Source organism: Perca fluviatilis, chromosome 7, assembly GCF_010015445.1.
Source record: "Perca fluviatilis chromosome 7, GENO_Pfluv_1.0, whole genome shotgun sequence".
In the NCBI taxonomy this organism is placed as follows: Eukaryota; Metazoa; Chordata; class Actinopteri; order Perciformes; family Percidae; genus Perca; species Perca fluviatilis.
Genome location: NC_053118.1, coordinates 30615651 through 30638888, shown reverse-complemented (window position 1 = coordinate 30638888; position 23238 = coordinate 30615651). Strand labels below are relative to the sequence as shown.

Sequence of the window (23238 nt, the reverse complement as noted above, 5' to 3'; positions counted from 1 at the left end):
TTCATCCTCTTTAATGTACCTATTATGCGGCAAAGAGCTCAATAGAGACAGTAACTTCAATATGATTCATTTGTGAATTTTCCTTTCATGTCTTCAGTGACTTTGTGGACGTCTTTGTCACATTTTTCAGAAGCTGGATATTATCTCATGTTGGAATGAATTTCTGAAAATATAGTAATTACTCCACAGTTTGTGTCCTTTATTCAGACACATAGCAGTGCCATTTAACCATACTGCACACCGCAGCTGTGTTTAGTACACACAGTGTTGGCAGCTCACTGAAACCCCCGAGAATGGTTAAGATAACAATTGATCAGTGAATCTGTGCAACAGCCTTTGCTTGTGAATTCAAACAACGTCGGGGTCTTATAGCAGCAGTTTCAACAACTCTTCCATTTCCTGTTAAAAAAACCACAGACGTGGGACCCTTTTAAAATGCAGCCGCCCCCTCAAAACTTACACTTCATGCTAACTAGGTGTCAATATTGCAAGACATTGTTCCATCTCAGTTATAAAAGGTGAGTTTCACATTGTATCTTTTCTGTTAAAAGCTTCTCCGCTGGCCTTCTGCTGTGAATATCTAATGCAGCCTTTTTGGACACAAATGTATTTTGAAATGAGCAAACTTTTGACCCCACATGGGTGGGTGGAACAATGAATTGGTCTCACTACTACAGGGGTTGAATAAAAAGTGGAACTGTACTGTTTCTAGGAAGTGATACAACACACCATCACTTCTTCCGTTATTGGTTTTTTCATCTGTTCCAGTTTCGGCCTTTCTTTAAAGGACTCCGGTATGCTTTCCCCTAAAACTGAGGTGTAAACACCTTCCGTAAATCGGCATGATTTATTTATTTATTTTTCACAGTTGTTCCGCAGAGTTTCTTCAACTCTGGCCGCTACCTGACGGTGGTTAGTGCCAAGCTAAGATGAGGAGCTTGCGTCTGCGGTGTGGCATTGTTTATGAAACGACAGCTTTGTGTGTGAGACGATGTACCGTCGCTCTATTTTATGCTCTCACGCAGAGGGAGTTTATGAGCCCTGCAAAGATTTATTAGCAAAGCACGTTGTGTTATGTAGCATTTCACATGCGCCTGACCTCCACGGTCGGCTCACAACCTCTGGCTCTGTCGTTGTGATAGGTGTAGACACTTCCTGCTCACTGTTGGTTTCCTGTTGTTGTTCTTACACAACCTGGACAGACATGCATGCTCATATTTGTTTGATCTGGATATTGGCCATACGAGTCGGATTCACATCGCCCCACCTACAGTAAACCTTTGTTGCCAAAAACAAAAGCTTAATGTTCAATCTGTGGCACAATGGGGATGAATTAATGAATACTTCTTTGGTGGTGCATTTCATTGCTATAATCCTATATGCTATTTATATGATATATTTTTAACTATTTCAAATGTGTGAAAAAAAAATGTTCATTGGACGTAAAGACACCCTACACCTACCTACACCTCACACTAGCAGACAGCAATGGTGCATTTAATGTCATGTGTGTGTGTGTGTGTGTGTCCACCAGATATAAGTCTGGCCTTTTCTCTTAAAGTCAGAGTTATTATTAGGCCACCTTAAGTTTAGGTACAAAACCATATCAGGCTTTTATTGACAATATCAACAGAGATTACCTTGTCAGATATTTTTTTGCAGTTTGCTCAAGGGCAACAAAGCCCGCCAGCAGGAAAAAGGTTTATGAACTAATTACAATATAATGACAATAGCTCACACATCGACTTGAGAAACGCTTCCAGAGTTGTTGTTTGTTGTTTGCAGAGAATGTGTCGCTGTCCAGCCTCTCCTCCTTCCTTTCCTTTCCTACCTCGTTTCGGTTCTTCCTCCACTTTGACAGTTCAGGGTTTTGTTGGCAATATCAACAGAGATTAGCTTGTCTAATATTTTGGTATAATCCAGCTTGACATAATACTGTATGACTTGCTATGGAAGTAAAGTGTGTGAGATAATAGCAGAATGATAACAAAAGCTAAATGTTGAGATAGGAAATGTTTGCCATCTTTACATTTTATGGACCATACTGTAGCTGTAGGGTTAGGACATCCCACCAAAAATGACTTTATTTACTAAAGATTTGTAGCAAACAGAGGTTAAAAAACAAATCTAACATCAACATTATGCTAGAAAACTGACCTAAAGTATACAGTATGACATTAAGGGGAAAAAAACACCCTTTTGAAAATATAATTCCTTTGTTCTTTGCTTGGTGAATGTCAGAATATATGTATTTTTCTATATTTGCAATGCAATAACTAAATATTAGACTTAGTAGTCCTTGCAACTTGATGCACCAGGGATGTAGCTTCCCACCGTTAGTGTGAAAAAGAATAGAGCCTTCCCAATTTTAAGGCTCATAAATATTTATAAGTGTAAATGATTGCCATGATGTGGTCTTTTAAGAGTTCAAAGCATAAATGAATACTTATTTTTATGTTTGTATTACAGTCATAGTTATAGTGGAATTAAGTCATATAGTTTTGCCATTTGAATAAAATATATTACCCATTCTTTAGGCTTAATGATTTGTAATCTCTAATATTAATTCATAGCATATATAATAAGAAGTAAGTCTAAAACAAACTTTGCTAGTTTGAAGAAGAAAGAGGCTTGAGACCTACCTATATTTTGATAGTAGGCCTACATGCAAAAAACAAAAATTCCCTTTTTTTATTTTAAACAAACTGATGTAAGTTGTAGGAGGTTTTGATGTTAGAGGGACCGATAAAAGATGATCTGTGAATGGTACATGCATTTGTGGGTTCTCTTTAGTTTACTGTGATGTTTGTTTATCTCAGAACTGACTGGAGGTCAAATAGTTCACTTTACCTTTTGCTATTTTAGACCAAATCCCTAAATGTAAAATATTTTGTAAAATAAAAACAATTTATTGGGCAAAAGTAAATCAAAAAAAACAATTCAATATTTAAGGTATCTAGGGAGTGTGTGTGTATGTGTGTGTGTGTGAGAGCATCTGTGTGTTACCCGGTAATAAATGCAGGACCGCCTCACTCTAATCAACCTGATTAAAAATTCCTGCGCGCACAGCCGGAAATCGCACCACCGTTCCTCCTCCTATGTGCGTGTGTCTTCTTATGTGTGTGTGTGTGTGTGTGTGTGTGTGTGTGTGTGCGCGCGCGCATGTGTGTGTGCATGCACGTGTGTTTGTGTGTGACTCCTGTCCACTTTCTCCACTTTTATTTATCTCTGCCAGGACTTTTCGGCCTGAGATGCGGAAGAATCCTATTTTTTTTTTTTATTTCATTATAAGGGGATTATTTCTTCCCCTGACACTCTCAACCCCACACACATAGATCCCCCTCCTATCTTCTATTTCTTTTTTTTCCCCCTTATACCACGCCATTTGAAATGAGGAGGAGAAAGGGAAAGCACAAGCAGCGGCAGCACCAGCAGCGAGGAGAGGAGAGGGGGAGTGATGAGTCAATACAACTAATAATTTAATGGGGACAGAGAGGGAGAGACGGAGTGAGAGGGGGGAGAGAGACAGAGGGAGATAGAAAGAAAGAGGAGCTCCGTCCGGACGCCAATCCCCAACCAACAGGACACCTCCTACTATTACTATCGCAGGCAGCTCTCTTATGCGTCCACAGCAAGCCTTATTTATGCTCGGCATCGGAAAGTAATCCGCACTTTTTGACCCCCCTCTCCTTGTTTTATTTTGCGAACCTGTTTCGACTGTCCGCATATCGTCTCTCCACATCGCCTCCAACGCGATAGCAAGACCACACTGTCGGTTATTATTTTTCTCTCTCTCTCAGTCAGCCCGGTAGTCAAATCTAGCTAAACCGACGTTGAGCTATTTTTTTGTGTACGTTAGTCCCTCTCTTCGTCAACATACACAACAGTGGTTTATTGGGTCTCGGCGGCGGTTCTCATCATTACAACTGTGTCCGAGGTGCTTTGGTTTCTACTGGCGGGCTGCTAACTGTACTGTACGGCTGCCTGGCTGCCTGGCTGCCTGCCTGCCGATGGAGCGGTTCGGATGTTGTGGTGCGAACTAAAAGCAGAAGTCGCCTTCACTTGTAAGCGATGGACGCGGCTAACCGCACACTTTGTGCTAAATGTCGCCGGTTCTAACGGTTTGGGTTTCCGTTTTTTTCTTCCAGTTGGACGGAATAAGCTAACGGACACCACACACCACACACGCATTACACACACATAACCAACCGCTTACCAATGTTCGCCTATCACAGTCCATCTCGACCTCGTCGTCTCTCGCACAGACCCGGGTTGTTGTTTTTTCCTACCGCCTGTCAATCATCCGCAAAGAAGAGCAGGAGAAAGCGTCTTTTTAAACACTGATTTTATATATTTTTTAAATAAGCGTTTGCTGTCATGCACACGTAGAGAGAAAGAGAGAGAGAGAGAGAGAGAGAGAGAGAGAGAGAGAGAGAGAGAGAGAGAGAGAGAGAGGGGTAACAAGACCGAGAAGCAGGAGTTGTTTTGGGTGTCTTTTTTTTTTTTCTTTTCTACCCTGGCCAAACTTGAAGAAGACGTGTTTTCCAGGCGGTGTTATATGCTCATCAGTGCTGAAGTGCTGCGTTTCAGGTTGGTTTGGAAGATTTTTCACTCAACTTGTCCTCCTCCCTTAACTCCCCCCTTTAGGGGAGTGGTAATGTGTCCATTTAAACTATATTGCTCCTGTTTTTTGTGTGTGTTTTAAGGTCATTTAAAAATCCTGACCTGGATCAGGACTGTATCTGGGTCTGGATTCCTTTGGCCCCTTATTTGTAGGGAATTAGTTGCCTCATTGCATGTTATGAATGAGGGAGTTCATGATCTTTTGCGTGGGGGTGGATGATTTTGCCCTTTTCACTCTTTGACAACAGCATTCCAGTTCGTGCTCCATCGGCACAGTGCTTATAACCTGCATGCAGAATCCCCCTCAGTGACTTCTCCATTGCAGTTTTAAACATGAACACATCTTATATGGAGTGATCAAATCTTCTCCAGGGAGTTCAAACAATGTGTGAATTATCAGCTTCAGCCTTAATCAATAGCTTTGTGTCTGTGCACTACAGCACCTATGTGGCTAAAGGTGCCATAGAGGCTCCATCTTTCCTTCCTCTCTATATCTTCCTTATCTTTTCTTTTAACATGTAATGATTGTGCTCACGAGTCAACAGCTACCGGTAACTGTTTTGAAGTTTCCAAAAGCTGCCTTTTTCCCCCCGCATCCCAAAGTTGTAAACGTATTGCTTTCCACGAATACTGCTTTGTGCTTGAAAAATCCCAAAATAAAGTTCACACCTGTAAAGTCATGTAACTGATTGTTTGTGTGTGTGTGTGTGTATGTGTGTGTCTGTGTGTGTGTGCGTGCGTGCGTGTCTGTCACAGCAAAATGACGTTGCGGCCTTTCGCCAACCTTCCCACCCGAGCTGCGTCATGAATGTGAAGCCACACAAAGTGACTCAGAAACGGAATTACGTTAGTTTCCCCCTCTCTGCGTGCGCCGCAGCAGAACCTTGCTCCTTGAACTGCACTGTATTCATTCAAGTGGAATCTCCCAGCAAATTAATGTGTTTGCACTAAAACTGGGGCTTGTTTGCCCCCTCTCGCATGGGAATCTCTAGTGGGACACCCATACATAATACATGGGTTGAAAAATGGGAACATTACAGCAGCACGAAAACGTCACCGTGGCCCGAGTCGTCATAACTGAAGCGAATTGACAGTTATTGCTGTAATGGGTGTGTTCTCAGAGGTTTCGGTTACTTGAAGCACTTTTTTTGCTGTATGAAAAAGTTCCCAATCCCGTCTTCGCATGTCAGTGACATCAACGCAAAAGATTTTGTGTTCATTGCTCCCCTCGGTGCTTCTTTTATGCCACACACGTATCGCCGCTGACAGCTGAATCATACTGCGCGTCTCTCCCCAGGTGATAGTGAGCAGAGGTGCTGAGAATGATGGACCATCTCAGCGAGGCGTGTATGGGCAAGGAGAACTCTGACCTGGTCAACAGCATGGCAGAGGCCAAGGCCCCGCCGGCCAAGCTGCCCCGGCTGGAGCAGAACGGCAGCCCCCTGGGCCGGGCCAGGCTGGGCAGCACCGGGGCCAAACTAGCCGGGGTCCCGTACAAACCCACCGGCCACCTGCTGAAGACCTGTCACAAGAGAGGTAAGAGGGACAGTGTGTGTGTGTGTGTGTTGGGGGTCTGGTCTAGCACTCAAACTATTAGTTTATTAATGGTTTAGTCAATCAAAAGAAAATGAATCCTTAAGAATTTTGTTAGATTTAAATATCTGTCGTTAAGTACATTTGCTGCTTTCAGCATCTCAAATGTGAAGATTTACTGACTATCTCTATTTAATATGATTGTACATTTTGGGGTTTGAGACTGTTAATTGGACAAAAAACTCTCAGTTTGAAGACTTTATCTTGGATTCTGGGAAACATGAGCTGAAATGATTAATTGCTTAGTAGCTCGACTCTTTTTTGGAAGCAAAAATACCAAATATTTTCTTCTCAAATGTGAAGATTGGCTGCTTTTCAGTGTCTTATGTGATGGAAACCAGAAAATTCTGGGGGGTTTGAACTGTTAGTGGGACAAAGCGAGCAATTTGAATGTCTTGATGTCGGCTCTGGGAAACGGTCATGGACATTTTTCACTGTTTTTCTTTTACACTATTAAACTATTAAAGTCAGATGAATTGCTAATGAAAACAAGCATTAGTTTCAGTCCTACAGTCTGCTATTTTCTAGACTAAACAATTAATTATTTAATCAAATAATTGAGAAAATAATCAATGAAGGTATTGTCCGTTAGTCTGTACCAACTAATCATGAAACAAGTATAGTTGAGCTAACTTTGTGTGTGCTTTTGTGCATGAGTAAGAAAAGAATCAACCATGTAAATAGAGGCAAGCTATTTGAATGCAGTTTAAATTGCCCCCTCCCACACAAACCACCTTCCACCCATCGCCACCCCCTGCATGCTCTCCAAAACTCTTAAAACCTTTTTACAATGCGTCTTTAGTCATCTCAGCGCACACACACACACACACACACACACACACACACACACACACACACACACACACACACACACCACACACACACACACACACACTGCACATACTCCCACTTATTTGCCCAGACAATAGCTAATAGAACAGCACTGTGAGAATTATTCTTGTGTTGTGCTGCATAGCGCTGTGTCACTGCTCTCCAACCGCAGCCCTCCTGCTCTGACATTCGTTTATTAAGGGAAAGTTTCAGTCCTTTAAGAGCCATTCTTGTTAAAGGGAGCCTTTACTTTGAGATTATGATATAGCTTTTTAATATAACTGGTGTCGTTTCGTGAAAAACACGGCGGGCAAAGCCTTCCAAAATATGAACCTTTTTATGATTATGTTTTTTGTGTGTGTGTGTGTTTGTGGGTTAGAAATGAGTTTAAAACCTGCAGGTTTGGAGTTCTTATAGCACTTGGCAGCTAAGGTTCTTGTTTGTGGCTGTGTGAGTGTCCTCGGCTGGGCCGTTTCTCTTCTTTGGTCCTTTAATCTACGCGTCGCATTCCAACTGAGAGATAGCGTAATTTTTCCCCTTCATCATCTCTGCTTGTCTTGGCCTCCTACGACGTTTGTTCCTCCAAGCCTCCTCATTGCTCTCCTCTCCCCTTCCCGCTCGTCGTTTTTCTTCCCGGGTAAAAGGGTGAAGCAGCTGAGGGGAGGCGGGCAGTCCGCCGCGGAGGCTTCGCAGAGGTCCCACAGTGGGCATTGTGTCCGAGCCTGAAACATTATTTACCGCAGCCCTCTTTGGGCTCCCTGGAAACAAAGCCAGTATTGATCCCCCAAATGAACCTACACAGCAGTCTTTATTGTTAGATCTTTATCTATTAAAATCAGGGGAGGAGAAAAGCAGCTCTTTCAGCACATTCCCTGGCATCTGTCGGCTTATTGATTGTTTTGCCAGAACTGTGTGCATCTTCTGGAATGCCTGGGATTGGAAAATATTAGAATGTGAATCATTTTAATCGGCAAGGACAATACCTCTACAGAAATGTGTTCAGGTGTTAGTAGAGTTGAGACATACTGAGAAAGTAGGGCATCAGGGCACCTCGTAAACCATGAAGGATTTACTAAAAACAGTAAGCTATAGATGCTCTTCATCAACACAGAATATCGGTTGTCTGCTTTTGTTTTCATCAAACTTTGACTTCAGAAAGGGCAAGTTTTCCCCATGCCCTTCAACTTTCTTAAATTTCTTAAATATTTTAAGAAAAAAAATGGCATATTGGGTGATATTTGCACAGTGGGTCCCTTGAACATTCAGCAGTCTTTGGACAAGGATTGCTCATTGCACCTAACAGCAGAGCCACTGTTGACACAGACTAGTAAACCTGAGGGCGCAGAGGTGGTACGGGATTCCAAGCACTGCATCATGGGAAGAAGAGGATTTTGGGTTGGCAGGCAGAACGAAAAGCTAATGTGATCCCAGAACCTTGATAGTGAATAAACAGTTAATTGTGCCAGAAGGAGACGTACAAGTTGTAGGATTTTTAGTGGCTGCTCCATGTTTGCTCACACAGAGCTAAAGGTGACAATTCTTTCTATTTTATATATATGTGTGTGTGTGTGTGTGTGTGTGTATATATATATATATATATATATATATATATATATATTAGGGCTGTCAATCGTTTAAAATATTTAATTGCGATTGATCGCATGATTGTCCATTGTCAGCACACCGCGGGTCTCCTCGTTGATCAGACCGGAGATGTGCTTCGCTCCGCCGCGGCGAGCCAGACGCCGGATGGCGGGTTTGGTGATCCCCTGGAGGTTATCACGGAGCACTTTATGGTTTCTGCTAGCCATCCGCAACGTTACTATGCTGCACCGCTTCCTGATTTCCCAAACTACGGAGCTGCCCGAGGCCCAAATCACAGAACGCGCACGTGTTAATCGCGCATCAAAAAAATGAGTGACGTTAAAAGGAATTTGCCTTTACTCGTTATTGTAGCGTTCATTTTGACGCACAACCCATTGTGAAACAACTCTGTAACAGTATGTCAGCTTAAAACCTGAAAGGTGAACATACGACTTCAGCAAGACATCCTCCCGCAGTTGATAAAAAAAAAAAAAAGAAAGAAAAAGCTTCTTAAAATGGGATTACAGATGGAAAAACCATCTTTGAAAAACTCCGGAAGAAGATCGTGGAAATTACATGACAAACGAGAGCATTTCTAAATGAAAAAGATCGGTAAAACAAAGTCATTGAAATTGTGCAGCTTCTTGTGCACCTAAGGAGTGTTTGATTCCCATTGTTTATGTGAGAGTTTGGCATTGGAGACAAAGAGGTGAGGGTTAAGATAGAAATTGTCCTATTAAAAATGGAAAACGCCTTTGTGGTCCAAACTCATCCTTTAGTTCATTTCTGTACAGAACTTCCACTCAGCAGCAATCTAATCACTCACTCATAACCCCTTGACACCCAACCTCGGTGTAACTTAATCGTGAGCGCTAAATATTAATCTCGTCCCTCGGCTAACACACGTTATACTGAAGGTCAGAGTTTGCACGTGAAGAAATGTGAACCCTTTCGGTTCTCACTTGTGTCTCTGTGTCCCCAGGCAACATGCTGCCTGTGTTCTGTGTGGTCGAGCACTACGAGAATCCCATGGATTTCGACAGCAAGGAGGAGCACGCCGAGTTCGTCCTGGTGCGTAAGGACATGCTCTTCAACCAGCTCATCGAGATGGCCCTGCTGTCGCTGGGCTACTCCCACAGCTCAGCGGCCCAGGCCAAAGGTAAGCACCGATTGTCACTCATTGACTCTCATCATCATCTCTTCATTTTCTTCTCTGATCTGCCACTTTTCTCTCTCCCCTCCACCCGCTTTATCTCTCTAATGCTCATTAGCGTCTCCTCTGTAGCATTTTCTGACATGTTCTGTTACTAATGCACACACTCAAACACACACTCTTTATGCCTCACTTACACTCTCACACACACACATACTGCACACACACTCTGTGACCATAATAGCCTACCGCCAGCAGATCTGAAGCCACAGTAACACATCCTGACACTGATCCCAGGCAGGAGATGCTCAAGTCTTGCAGGGGTCACACACACACACACACACACACACACACACACACACACACACACACACACACACACACACACACACACACACACACACACACACACCCACACACACACACCCACACACACACACACACACACACACACACACACCCACACACACACGCGCACAAACGCGCGCATATTCCCACACTGATGTATGCTTGTTCACACAAGTCTAAAAATCGTACACACTAAAATGATGCTTGTATTCACATTCACATATTGTGCATATAAGAAAGTAACACACAAAGCTACACACTCGTACTGTATATATTTATATACTGTAGACATGACTCAGTGGGTGGGAGGGGCAGGTGAAGGAAAGGGTCTGCTAATTGCACTTGAGCACACGCAGGCCGAGGGTGGCTGTTTCAAGGTGCCTCTTAGCATGCTCTTTTATTATAGCCTGTCCATCACACTTACGTGCACACATTCACAGAGACACACACACACACACACACACACACACACACACACACACACACACACACACACACACACACACACACACACACACACACACACACACATCCTAGTCCACCTCTCTCCCATAAGCTTTCTTCCTGCTGTGTGGGCTGCCACTTTCTTTTAACCCAGTCTCAGGAGAAATTCTGTGGTTGTTGTTGGGATTTCAGATACAGATAAAGTACATGAAGAGTGTTTATGGCACCAAAATGCCTCTGGAGTGGCCACACGTGGCTTTATTCATACTGTGCATCTATTACTGTTTTAAAACCAAGTTATTCTTTGTAGTTATGCAGCTCAGTAACAGCGAGCTAAGATGCTAAAATGAGCTTAGTGCTGATGTACTCTCTTCTTCTTCTTTTTTTTTATCTTTGCTCTTGTGCCTATTGTTGTGCTTTTGTGTGTCCATATCTGTGTCCACGTTTACCCATGTTCATCCGTGTGCGCATATGTGCCATGTTGCATCATCCAGGTATGATTCAGGTGGGGAAGTGGAACCCTGTCCCTCTGTCATACGTGACGGACGCACCGGACGCTACAGTGGCTGACATGCTGCAGGACGTCTACCACGTGGTCACGCTTAAGATCCAGCTGCACAGGTAAGAAACACACACACACACACACACAAACACATTTCCCTTTACAGTATATAACTGAAACAAACCCACTTGAACGCATACATGTGTACCAAAATGTTTGTAGGTGTTCATACAACTTTTCTTTTTACCTACCTACCACCCACAAAAGTGTAGTGTCATAACCTACAGTAAAACACACATACACACACACCAGTATTGGATTGATTTTATACACACAGAGGAACGCTTGTACCTATTAGTCTCTGCTTCTAACACTCTCACACATAGCATGTCTTGTATGCCCAGAGGCCGGTGCCAATCTGCTGATGCCCTCTGCATGTTTGATACTGAGAATAGCTCTATTACTCACACACACACACACACACACACACACACACACACACACACACACACACACACACACACACACACACACACACACACACAGTCTGACCTTTCCCAGCAAATTTGAAAAAAAAACATTAGAATACTGAAAACTTCCTGGCGTAATGGTACTAAAGAAACACAGAGATTGGTTTATTTGTCAATTTAACCGTTAAGTGAAGGGAACACAGATACCGTGCTAACAATTTAGCTTATGCTGTGATGAGTGATCAGGTAGAGCTCGACATTTAACTGTTAAGGTATGTTAATATAATAATGTGCAGATAACACAGGCATTTTTAAAAAATTTTGAACCAAGCAATACTTGTGATAGTAGCTCTTTTCATAATTCTTTTTCAAATGAATGTAGTGGGCAACTGGAGACCTCGCACGGTTAAAAATGACTCTGCAGCAGATGAATACGCCGTTGTTCACCTGAAATAGTTCCATAAATAAACTGGGCTGCACCGGCTATTTTAAAGGGATATTTCACCGCTGGAAAGATGAATATGTATTAAATTGGGTCATTTATGTAGTAGAAATGTGAAAGGTTTCGAAGTTGGTGCCTTCTAGACCGAGAAAAGCTAGAAAATGTGTTTTTGGCAACAACTCCCAGAATGCACTTGCTTTGCTTCCCTACAAGTCCACTCCCAAGCCACGCCTACTGGTTACAGACATAATAGACAGTGAGGCAGTCAAGTCAACTCAAATGTGTTTTAGTGTCATTTCAACCATATACACGAAACAACGTTTCACCGTGGCTCAAGTGGTGTTACACATTTGAAATATATAAAAACGACATTATATAAAAACGACATACGAAACAGGCTACATTTAGTACACACACTTTATAGGCTCGGTAAAGTTCAGCTAACGCATTGGTAGCATAAGCGCTTGGTGTAATGAAAACACCGAGTATAAACACAGCCGTGAATTTGCGTGTAACGTAGAATGGTCGGCATTTAACAGTCACAAACTCCACCAGCAGTTAGCAGTTAGTTGGGTACAAGCATTTCTGCACCAGTCCATGTCCGTGTTAACACAGCCAAGCACAGACAGAGACAGAGCAGCACATGCTCGGAATGCTAGCCGGCCTGGTAGCTGGATAGCGGAGTCCGTTACGCTGTTGTTCAGCCATGTTTCCACAAAAACAAAAACACAGCAGTCTCTGAACTCGCGTTGGGAGTTTCGTTGAAGTTGGATGTAGTCCAGCTGGTTGTCTAATGAGCGCCCACTTGCAAGCAGGATGGATGGCACAGGTGGCCGGCTGGCGTTAGCTTTCCACGTAGCTCGAACTCCTGCCCTCGGTCCGCGTTTCCGCTTTCACACACACCGCTTTCGATGTCCCCTTACCCGGCTAGCGGCATCCAGCGGCACCGCAGGCTGAGGTGCTGGTCTCCGTATCAGGCGAAGCTCGCGTAGTGTGTCGAGTATTCCGTCTGTAATAAAGTTTCCTGCGTATTCTCCGATCTGTACCAATGTATCCCGGTGGTACACATGTGCGGTAGTTTGAATGCACATAATTGTTGTAAAAGTTGTCTGCTGAAAAGAGAGAGCCTGTTTAGCTTAGCGTCACAGTAACCACCCCCTATGGGCGGGTTGAAAACATGCGGTACTAGCTGGCTGTAGTCCACAGACTCTGGGCAGAAATGCCTCCGATGACGCTAAATGACGATTTTTGCGTCATCAGAGGCTTTTTTTCCAGACCCGCAATACAGAGAAAGCCAGTCTCAGGGGGACATGAAGGAGGGAAGCAATGGGCCATTCGAAAATACTACCGGGTTTCTACTGATACAAAGCTTAATGCTAATCGGTGAAGCATCCCTTTAAGTGAAATATGTTTCTTCTGAATCTCCAGTACATTGCATATAATAATCGACTAACAAGCTTCTAACACTGCTAGCTGTCTTGTGCCGTCACTCACCATATTGTATTCTAAATGCTACTCTGTAGGAGTGAGATTCATTATATTTATACGCACAGCGAGAACATTCGAGCATTTATAGACATGGATGCAAACAGGCTCACATGTGCTACAGTGCTCAAATGCACAAAACACACACACACACACACAAGCAGCCGAGTGGCACTGGTGTGGAGGCTTGTGCCAGCTGCTGTTCCGACTCTTTCTACCTCGCTCTGCCTCTCTTCCTTTTCTCTCCCCTCTCCTTCTGTGTCGTCGCCGTCTCCCCCCCCACATCGACACCACCCACCTTCACCAATGAAGCACTCACTCACACTCACTGACTGATGTCAACACGTCCACCAGCCAGAATACAGAATGTTGTGTGTATTTCCGGCATGCTAGCCTTGAATGCATGGATAGCTGTCTTTCTCCACTACCCCTTTCTGTCTCTCCCTCCTTCCCTCCTCTTGTTCACTTCCTTCTCCCCAGAGGCCTTCTAGCTGCTGGAGCAGTTTAAGGGTGTTCTGGAAAATCCATTGTTTGTGTGCTAGCGAGTGTGTGTGGCTGTGTGTTTTCTTACAAGCAGATGTTAGCCTTGATCCTTTTTTCTATTCCACTCAACCTGTTATCTCCTTGCTCGTAACGTGTCCAACACACCAACTGACAGATTTATGGACACACAAGTGTCAGGGCAGGTTTAACGAAAAGTAATTCAGCGACACGTGCAATGTGAAACACATCGAACATATGACTCGCACACGTAGTAAATGTTTCTCCCGAGCGAACTGGCCACTCTCACTGTTGCTCAGTACAGTTTCTCCCCACTCCCACCCACAGTGGAAATATATTTGTCATTTTCAAAACCCAGAAATCCAGCAGCTAATGTCAGAGCCAATCTCTACGTGATATATAAATCTATTTTGATTTTGCTGCATATTGTTGTCAGGATTGTTATTGTTTTGTATTTGTTTTTCCCCTTTTCACTCCCCGCCCCACCATCCCTTCAATCCACCCCCCTACCACCCAAACCCCCACCCCCACCACCACCATCCCTGCCTGCTGCAGAAATCTAGCCAGTAACACCTTAAATTGTTTCACCGAGCACAACGAGCCAGGAAGGTAGAAGTAACACGAAATAATAGTCGCCACATGCAGCTGATGTATAATTCATGCATCAATCCAGCAGATGTGTTGTATAAAGTAATTAACTAATCAGAACAATCAGGAGAGAGAGACAGAGAGAGAGAGAGAAAGGGGAGAATATGAAAGAGGGGGTGAGAGTGAGGCAGTCAGAGAGAGGGAGAGAGAGAGAGAGAGAGAGAGAGAGAGAGAGAGAGACAGAGCAATCTCCAGATGCATCTGCTTGATGCGCCAAATGAAATCTGTCTGTCTTGGAGGGGCGCTTGCAGCAGGAAAAAAAGGAGCGGGAGCCCGTGTGTTCAGCTCTCTTTCTCTCTGGTTTCCTCCCTCTGTCTCTACTGCTCTGTCTATCTGATTGTTCCCGTGATTTGCCCATTTCATCAATATATGTTTTAAACTGGCTTGGACTGTTCGAACCCTTTGTTTTTGCGCGAAGTAATTTGTTGCCAAATTGCCAGTTTTTAACAGAACACTTAGCAATTAGTCTAAAATGTATCGACAGTTTTATTAATATTTATAATTGAATTCTGGATTTTGCTGCTTTTCTCTGATTTGTACCATTATACATAGAATATCTTTGGGGTTTTAAGCGTGGGCTTTGGTTACTTTTTTTGTATCTTTCTTTTTTTTTTTTTTGCAGTTTCCTGACAAGGACTAAACAATGAATCCACCCTGTAGCGTCAGATTGATCGATAATGAAAAACAATCTGCACTTAATGTTCTTAAACATTGTTTAATTATGTAATTTGATTTCCATTTCCAGCCAATGGTAGGCTCAGGCTGTTATGCCAGATTGAGTCAAAAGGCTTTTTTTTTAAATCCAATAATGTTGGACGAGGAAGTGTTGCACTCTAAGTCGCTTCTCACACGCATTTGGGTCAAATTAATTTCCAAATTTAAAGATTGGTTTTATTACCCATTGGCTCCATATATCAGGGGAATGTCCAACCCTAACACTCTGATTAAATCATATTGATATTGTATTGCTGAATCTGTGGCTTGTGTATTTTATCATTCCATTTAAGATACCATCAGGGCTGCTGGCTTTCCTTTCTATCCTTGTCTCTTCTCCATCTGAATTGTTTCTCATGCGCCTCTCCCCCCCCCCCCTCCTCCCCTCCCCCACACACCCCCCTTTCTACCCCTTCCTCTTTCCTCTCCCCATTTTACCTTCCCTGACCCCCTCCACCCCACACCCCCCTATGTCTCCTCTCTCTCTCTCTCTCTCTCTCTTTCTCCACAGTTGTCCTAAGCTGGAGGACCTTCCGCCCGAGCAATGGAGCCACTCTACAGTAAGAAACGCCCTCAAGGAGTTACTCAAAGACATGAATCAGAGCTCTCTGGCTAAAGAATGTCCCTTATCACAGGTGCTGAAGCCCAGTCTGCTTATTTAAAAAAAAAAATTAAAATAAAAAAAGATTAACGCCCAACCCTAACCCCACCCCCATGCTACCATACTGAACAGCAAAACAAACACCCCTATCTCCATCACCACTGTCTTTTATCCTTTACTTATCAAATGCCCTGAGTTTGATCAAGTGGGAAAGAGAATTGGCATAGAAAATCCAAATCAATGGCTATTGTCATTTGTTTGCCGCATGATATTTTTTGTTTCTTTTACTGCCCCCGACACACACACACACACACACACACACACACACACACACGCACACACACGCACATACAGACTTTTATGCAGCGGCAGCCAAAAAGCAGAGGTGTTGTTGAACGTATGGTTATTGTTAGATAAACATTGGCCCACACCCAGAACGATCTGGATTGTTTTTGTTCTTTTTCTCATTTAGCTAATTCTCAGCATTTCATAGCGTCCGGCGGGGATATACTGTATGTATGTACGTTCACATGTCAGGTGTTTTATTCTGTGTTTTTTTTTTTCCCGGCTGGGAGGTTGGATAGAAAGCACTAGCGCAGATATTGTATTAACAGGCAGTGTAGTCAGTATATCATGGAGGCAGCTCTGGAGTGAATGGAATGAAACGGCAGTATATCTCTCTCACAAGGGCCAATAATGTGTGTGTGTCTGAGAGTGTGTGTCACAGTGCAAGGAGCTATGTGTGCTTCTGTGTGTATTCGCTCGAGTATGTTTGTGAAATGTATAGCAACGTACGGGATGCGTATGTGAACGCGTTATTTGTGTTTTGCATGCGTGTGTGTATTTAGATCCAAGCGTGTGCGTAGGAGCCAGCTCTCCTCCCAGGCCACCGTATGTTCACCTGGAGACCCTCATTTGCGCTGCATGTGTGTCTGTGAGCGGCTGCTCTCAGTGTGTGTGTGTGTGTGTGTGTTTGTGTGTTTAGCTGGGCATGAGCAGTGCGGTGATGATGTAAAGAGTCCCTGGGTGGCGTTCAGGCGGAGCCCAGCCCGGTCTGGTAATCACCCTGTTTACGGTCCATATGTGAAGACGGCTCAGAAGAGAGCACACGCTAGCTCTGAGGATCCAACACACAGGCACACACACTCTTCCTCAGACACACATTTGCTATTTCCAAATACGCACTAGTCTCAAATTAAACTGAAGATTGTTTTAGCTTTCCAACGAGGACGAAAGAAGGTCCTGGAAATATCTTTAACAGAATCAGTTTCTTTTCTTGCTTTTGTGTATTTTAACAGCCAATTTGGTCCTAAATTCACATCTTAATGGCATTAAATGGTCTTATATTTCAATATTGCCAGCCATTGTAGATTGTTGGTAGCTTCAGTCACTGCAAACACTTAACACGTAATTTTTTCTTCCTTTTTAGTGTGCTGTGGTTCCACCCTTCTCTTGTGTTCTCATTGTCCCTGCTGGTAAATACTCACTCAGTACTTACTGTAGAGTACAGATATTACAGATAAATCATATGTATGTATTGCTTTCGAGCCAAATCTAAGCCTTGGTTTTTTTAATATTAATTAGAATTTGCCTGGGCATTATTTTGTTATTTTATTGCCAGGTCTGTTTTTAAGGCAGCAAACTTCAAAATACTAATCCAGTTTGTGATGTAATTTAAAGAGAAACTGGCACCTTTGCTATGTAGTGACTTCATACCCTGATAATCTACATGTATCTGCCTTGTTCTAACATGGCTGCCATGATGGTGTTTGACATCTGTTCCTCTGTGGGGTTTCATGTGGCCTGCTACACTCACAGAGAGGTGGTTTGTTCCTCCTAGAGCCAGCTGGTTTAGTGGACTGCTTGTCAGGATTAAGGGATGTCCCAGCATTGCCTCGATACATGGCCTCCCTGCCCTGAGACCAGTGATGTCACCATGTAGTCTGATGAGAAGGTGAAAAGCCAGGGAGCCTTTGGCCCACCCTCGGAGGTTTCTGAGTTGACCAGAAAAAAAAGGGAAATGAGTGGGACGAGAAAGGGGCGTTGCAGGAGGGAACAGAAGATTGGCACCTTTTTAGGATTAGCGTTTCCTTGATATTCTGCTGAGTAATCCCAGACCGAAAAAGCGAGGTTAACAGATGACAGAATCACAGCAAGTGAGTGAAAGAGAATTAGCCCACCTCTGAACAGAGCTCTGAAGGGAGAAGGGAAGGAGGAGTAGCAGAGCAGGGAGGGGAGGGCGGCGGGGGGTTATTTGGTGAAATGCTGCTTTTGTCCGGGCTCTTGTCAAACATTTAGTTTGATTCTTTTGTAGCGGGGAGTCCTGCTTTGATTGTGTTTGGGCTACAAATGGCATGAGGAAACTCGGAGAGCGAAAATGTTTTCACTCGTGTCCATGGTCATTCCCCTCGAGGAACTGATTCTGACCTGCACACATATGAAGCGTTGAGCTTAAAGATTCACAGCTTGGCATAAAACATCTCCTGATCTCCTGATTCTGCCTCCATCAGCCAATCAGGCTTATTATTTTTTCTTTGAGGTTGCTATCAAGCTTAGCAACCCCCTTGCCCATGTTCGCAGAAACTATGGCAACAAACGATACCCCCCCTCACCCTACTCTTTCCCATTGCCACCACCTCTTCTTGCCCACCCCCTGCTCACTCTCACTGGGCGGCCCCTGATGCACCAGCTGCTGCGTAGCAGCAAATAGTCGTCAAAATGCCATCTTTGCAGGCCTTCACCACCTCGTTGCAAGTGTACGTGTATGTATTTGTGTATATATATGCACGTGTGTGTGTGTGTGTGTGTGTGTGTGTAAGATTGAAGGGTCATCCCAGTTGAGGTGGATATGTGCCATAATTGAGCTATGTTAGATGTTGGCGAGAGACAAGGCACAGTGTTGCAAATGGGATGTGCTTTTTCCCCAGCTGATTCAAGACATCAGGCAAAGTTGGAGTGTGTGTGTGTGTGTGTGTGTGTGTGTGTGTTCAATTATGTACGTGCATGTGTGTTAATCTGCATGTGTGCCTTTGTGTAACTGCACCTTGTGTGTTTGTCTGCAGGGGTTGTACTTGTGTGTGTGTGTGTTTGCATTTGCCAGTGTGTGCACCACACTCTAACGCTGGCAGCTGGGTGCCTTCAGTACCTGCCTGCTGCACCGCTATTCTCTTACACACACACACACACACACACACACACACACACACACACACACACACACACACATGCTCACTCCCTCCTTTTTCTCTCTCTCTTCCTGTCTCCCATGATGGGGAGTGGAGTAGATGTTGGGGACCGATAGTAGCCCAGTGCCACTTCCTGGTCTTGCTGATAAGCTCTCTGTGCTGCAGATGGTTATCACTTAAAGGGTCCACACACATGCTCATGTACACACACACACACACACACACACACACACTGGTACGCACACACACAGCCATGCTACCTGTTGACAAGCCCTAGCACAGCCCTCCTGCTGGCACCGCAGTGGCGGCAGAGGCTCTGGTTATCTGCTTGATTTCACTTAGTGCATATGCATGTGTGTGTGACAGAGCAGTGGGGAGAGCAAGAGAGAGAATAGGTGTGTGTGTGTGTGTGTGTGTGTGTGTTTGTGTATGTGTGTGTGTGTGTGTGTGTGTGTCTGTGTTTTGTATCGCACATACACGCGAGGCCCCCTGTGAGAGGTAGAGTGATGTATTGAGGGAGAGGGCTGATTAATGAGGAGCGTTTATTAGAACATCTGTGTCAAAGATGGCGGAGAAAGAGGGAACGAGAGAGATAGAGAGAAAGATGGGAAGGGAGAGAGAAAGGCACACCGTCTTCTGCAGGTCTCTTGTTTGTTGCCTGGAGCTGCCTTAGCCCAGATATTCTGTAAATAAAACATGGCAGGCTGGAGGAGAGGAGTTCATTATCCCACCGACTTAAAGGAGAACTCTTCTTCCTTTAAATAAATGGTTTTCAGCTGGAACTTTGGCTTGGGACGTGGCTACCGTAACCAGGTTAAAGTGGAATGTGTGGTTTGCTGCTCTACCAATCGTCATCCCACATTTTCTTCATTCCAAGGCAGTAAATCAAGAACAAAACCATTCCTTCTGATTTACTCTGGCTTATGCTTATCGTAATGAATAAACAGAAGTTATAATTTTAAGACCATAGAAGGTTGCAGTTGCTGTTTCCTGATGCCAATATTGCATAAATCCAAAAGAAGGAGCTGCTTCATACATAAATGTATGACCCATTAAAAGGGCAATTCTGACTTCCTCACCCTAACCTGAACTGTGTCAGGGGTTTTCATTGGATGAAGACTTCTCAGTAGATCTATTAAAGACTGCTTTGTTATACCACGCAAGTCCACATGCAGACCTCTTCACCCTCCTGTTTTTCATCACGATGCACCGCAGCATGGTTTTGCACAAATTCACACCCAGCTGCTAAATGGTCATAACAAAGTGCAACCACATTTGACTCAACCTCGTAAAAGCATGTATGGTGAGAGTCACGTCCAGGATGATTATTGGAGTCTTGTGTCTTCTGTTGAAATGTAAAGAACAGCGACACATCTCGTCCTCAACGTTGAATTGCGTTTTTTAATACTATTGCAGCAAGGCAGACAATGTCTTTGAGAACTCTTGCTTTTATCAAGTCTTGTGTGGTGTTATTTGGCCACAGACGCCCATCCTGTAACTGTTAGTAGGACGAGGTGTCAGGTGAAGCTGGTCAAAACAGGGCTTAAAGCTGACTAGTTCAACCTCAAGCAGACCCCTGCCTGCTACAGTTTGACAAAGAAATTGTGTGTCCATATTGGTCCTGTTGGTCCTCTGCTTGCATTTGTGTCTAAAGTTTTGTGTTGTGTTTTGGTTGGACACGTGTTCAGACTTCGGAGTGGTTTCATCGCGTAAGGTGTGCAGAGCTTTATTAGAGAGGTCGGGAGGTCAGAGTTAGATCGACCTTTTTTTACGCCACAGCTGCCATCCTTTTCCCCTTCCTTTCGTGCGGAAAAAAGCCGGAGAACCAGAATCATCCTCTATTCATTCATTGTGCTCCTACCTCCATGCTGCTCTGCCAGAAGGTTCCCCCCCGCCATCCTCCAAGCGCATATATTATAGAAAATGATAAAGATGGCATACCTGTAATTTGAAAACAGATGGTTTGGTTCTTTTGAATATTTATAACAATCAAAAAAATTTTTCTCCAGTACCATCCTCGTCCGTCCATCGAGTTTGTTAATTTGACGAGTGTCATTAAAACAGCTGATAAAAAAAAGAGGTATTATGCTGTGTCTTTACGTCATGACTCCGATGCTGTATCAGCTGCCATTTGCGCGAAGTTGCTGTAAATATGTAGCCCGTCGTCTGGCTTGATGTCAACAGGAGTCAAACTCAGTTAGCACCTTATAATTTACCCACTCTGAAAGGCAAAAAAAGAAATGTTCAGACAAACTCAACGGCATTTGATAAAAAAGAACAGACAAAACCTTGCTTCATTTAATTTGTTTCACCTTTAGAAGACTAGGTCCCAAATTTCTGCATGTCTTGATACTTTTCAGTTGGCTTTTTTTAGTGCTGGGTTTTAACGTGTCCCTATCTTTTATTTGTTTTGACAAGCTACAGTGTTACTGCATGTTTCACAAGCTTTAATATTATGTCTGTTTTTTCCACAATGGGAATCTAAAGTCTCTCTCTCGTTCTCTCTCCCTCTCAATCAATCTCTCTCTTTCAGAGTATGATTTCCTCCATTGTGAACAGCACTTACTATGCAAATGTGTCGGCGGCGAAGTGTCAGGAATTTGGGCGCTGGTATAAACATTTCAAGAAGACAAAAGATATGATGGGTAAGCAAAACGGAGGGACGCAAAGTATGGCGCTCACACGTTTGTCTCTCTGCGCACACACACTGAAACACACATACACACCAGTCGGCATTACAATATGTTCTCTAACCAACCGTCTCTTTGTCTTCCTGCTCTTGCATGAAGCAGAAATACATTTTTATCTTGTTATCTAATAATTCAAGGTTGCTCCATACTGTTTTGCAGTTTAACAGAGGGTTATCTGTGATTTATCCGTTATTGCTTTAACTAACACTAATGCAAGAGCCAAATTGGGGCCTTTATTTTTTGTTTATGAGCGAGTATTACTATTCCATGAACAAAAGGATGCAATGACTTCAACCGGCCACCGCCTAGTCTGAAATTCAATTAGATTTTCTTATCAACCCTCTAACAACGCAGGCTTTATATTATCTCAAAAAAATCCCCTTTGACCCGACAGGAAATGAGGTTATGTGAGACTAGTAGCACCCCAGCTGCAAATAGAATTCCGATATATTTTTGTGCCTTTTGATTAAGCAGAACACCACTCTGTTGCGAGGCTCATAAGGCGGTGTAATGTTGAAATATTAGCTTTAACAATCTGTTGAACAATCTTTTTTTCTCTGCCAGTGCACTACTGCTCGCAGTGATGACAGATGAGATATTATATCAAAATGTTTTCACAGACTCATGCAAATAGCGCGTTGTGATCATATCTTATGTTTTTTTTTCTTCTGCTAAAGTGGCAACATATGCTAAGAACATTATTTACTTCAGACCTGCTGCACTTTGTAAACTTTGTATACTCCTACACATTTTCTGTCACAATTGTTTTCTATCTGGTTTTATTTTCCTCAAAAATGGGCCTGCTGCAGCTGCTTGTATGGCCATCACGATGCTGGTGTTTTAAATGTCATATTTCTGCTTAGTTGGAGTGGGAGAGAAGTACTGTAGAAAGCCTTAACACTGTGTTTCTTTCCTCACAACTGTGTGTGTGTGTGTGTGTGTGTGTGTGTGTGTGTGTGTGTGTGTGTGTGTGTGTGTGTGTGTGTGTGTGTGTGTGTGTGTGTGTGTGTGTGTGTGTGTGCGCCCTGCCATCCGGATGTGCAGGCATACGCCAACCCTCCCAGCTGGAGGGCTACCTGGGGACGTGTGTCCTCCGTGAGAGCCCCCGTGCCAATGCACTAGGTATGTTGCAGCAAAGGCACACACACAAACACACCCTTTGTTTGTTTTTTTTCACTTTGGAGGACATTACATTGACATGAATGAATTCCTTGGAGACTTACCAAAACCTTAACCATGTGCATTACATGCTTAACCCCATCTTAAACCTAACAAAGCTTTAACCCTAAAATGCAGTGCTTTGCTTTGTTTGGACCAGATTTTTGTCGCCATAATGTGACGGTGGGAACACACTGTGATAGCTAGCTACATTCCTTTCTTAATTCCTAACCTTACAGCCTGTCATGCCTAAACTGAAATCTCAA

General features: G+C 43.6%; 1 protein-coding gene across 7 annotated transcripts in view; it reads left to right on the top strand.

Moving 5' to 3' along the window:
• LOC120562794 (DNA-binding protein SATB1) overlaps positions 1-23238 on the top strand; it is a 61220-nt gene that overhangs the window by 8228 nt on the left and 29754 nt on the right. For 3 of the 7 annotated variants that reach the window (XM_039806685.1, XM_039806688.1, XM_039806687.1), the window contains exons 2-8: positions 5921-6159; positions 9614-9790; positions 11071-11197; positions 14532-14585; positions 15850-15973; positions 21658-21769; positions 22859-22936. In XM_039806685.1, the coding sequence (XP_039662619.1) occupies positions 5946-6159; positions 9614-9790; positions 11071-11197; positions 14532-14585; positions 15850-15973; positions 21658-21769; positions 22859-22936 (886 nt within the window). In that variant the 5' untranslated portion in view covers positions 5921-5945. Of the gene's footprint in view, positions 1-3376; positions 4591-5920; positions 6160-9613; positions 9791-11070; positions 11198-14531; positions 14586-15849; positions 15974-21657; positions 21770-22858; positions 22937-23238 lie in introns of those variants that run through there. The other 4 variants (XM_039806686.1, XM_039806691.1, XM_039806692.1 and 1 more) reach the window with 4 other exon arrangements.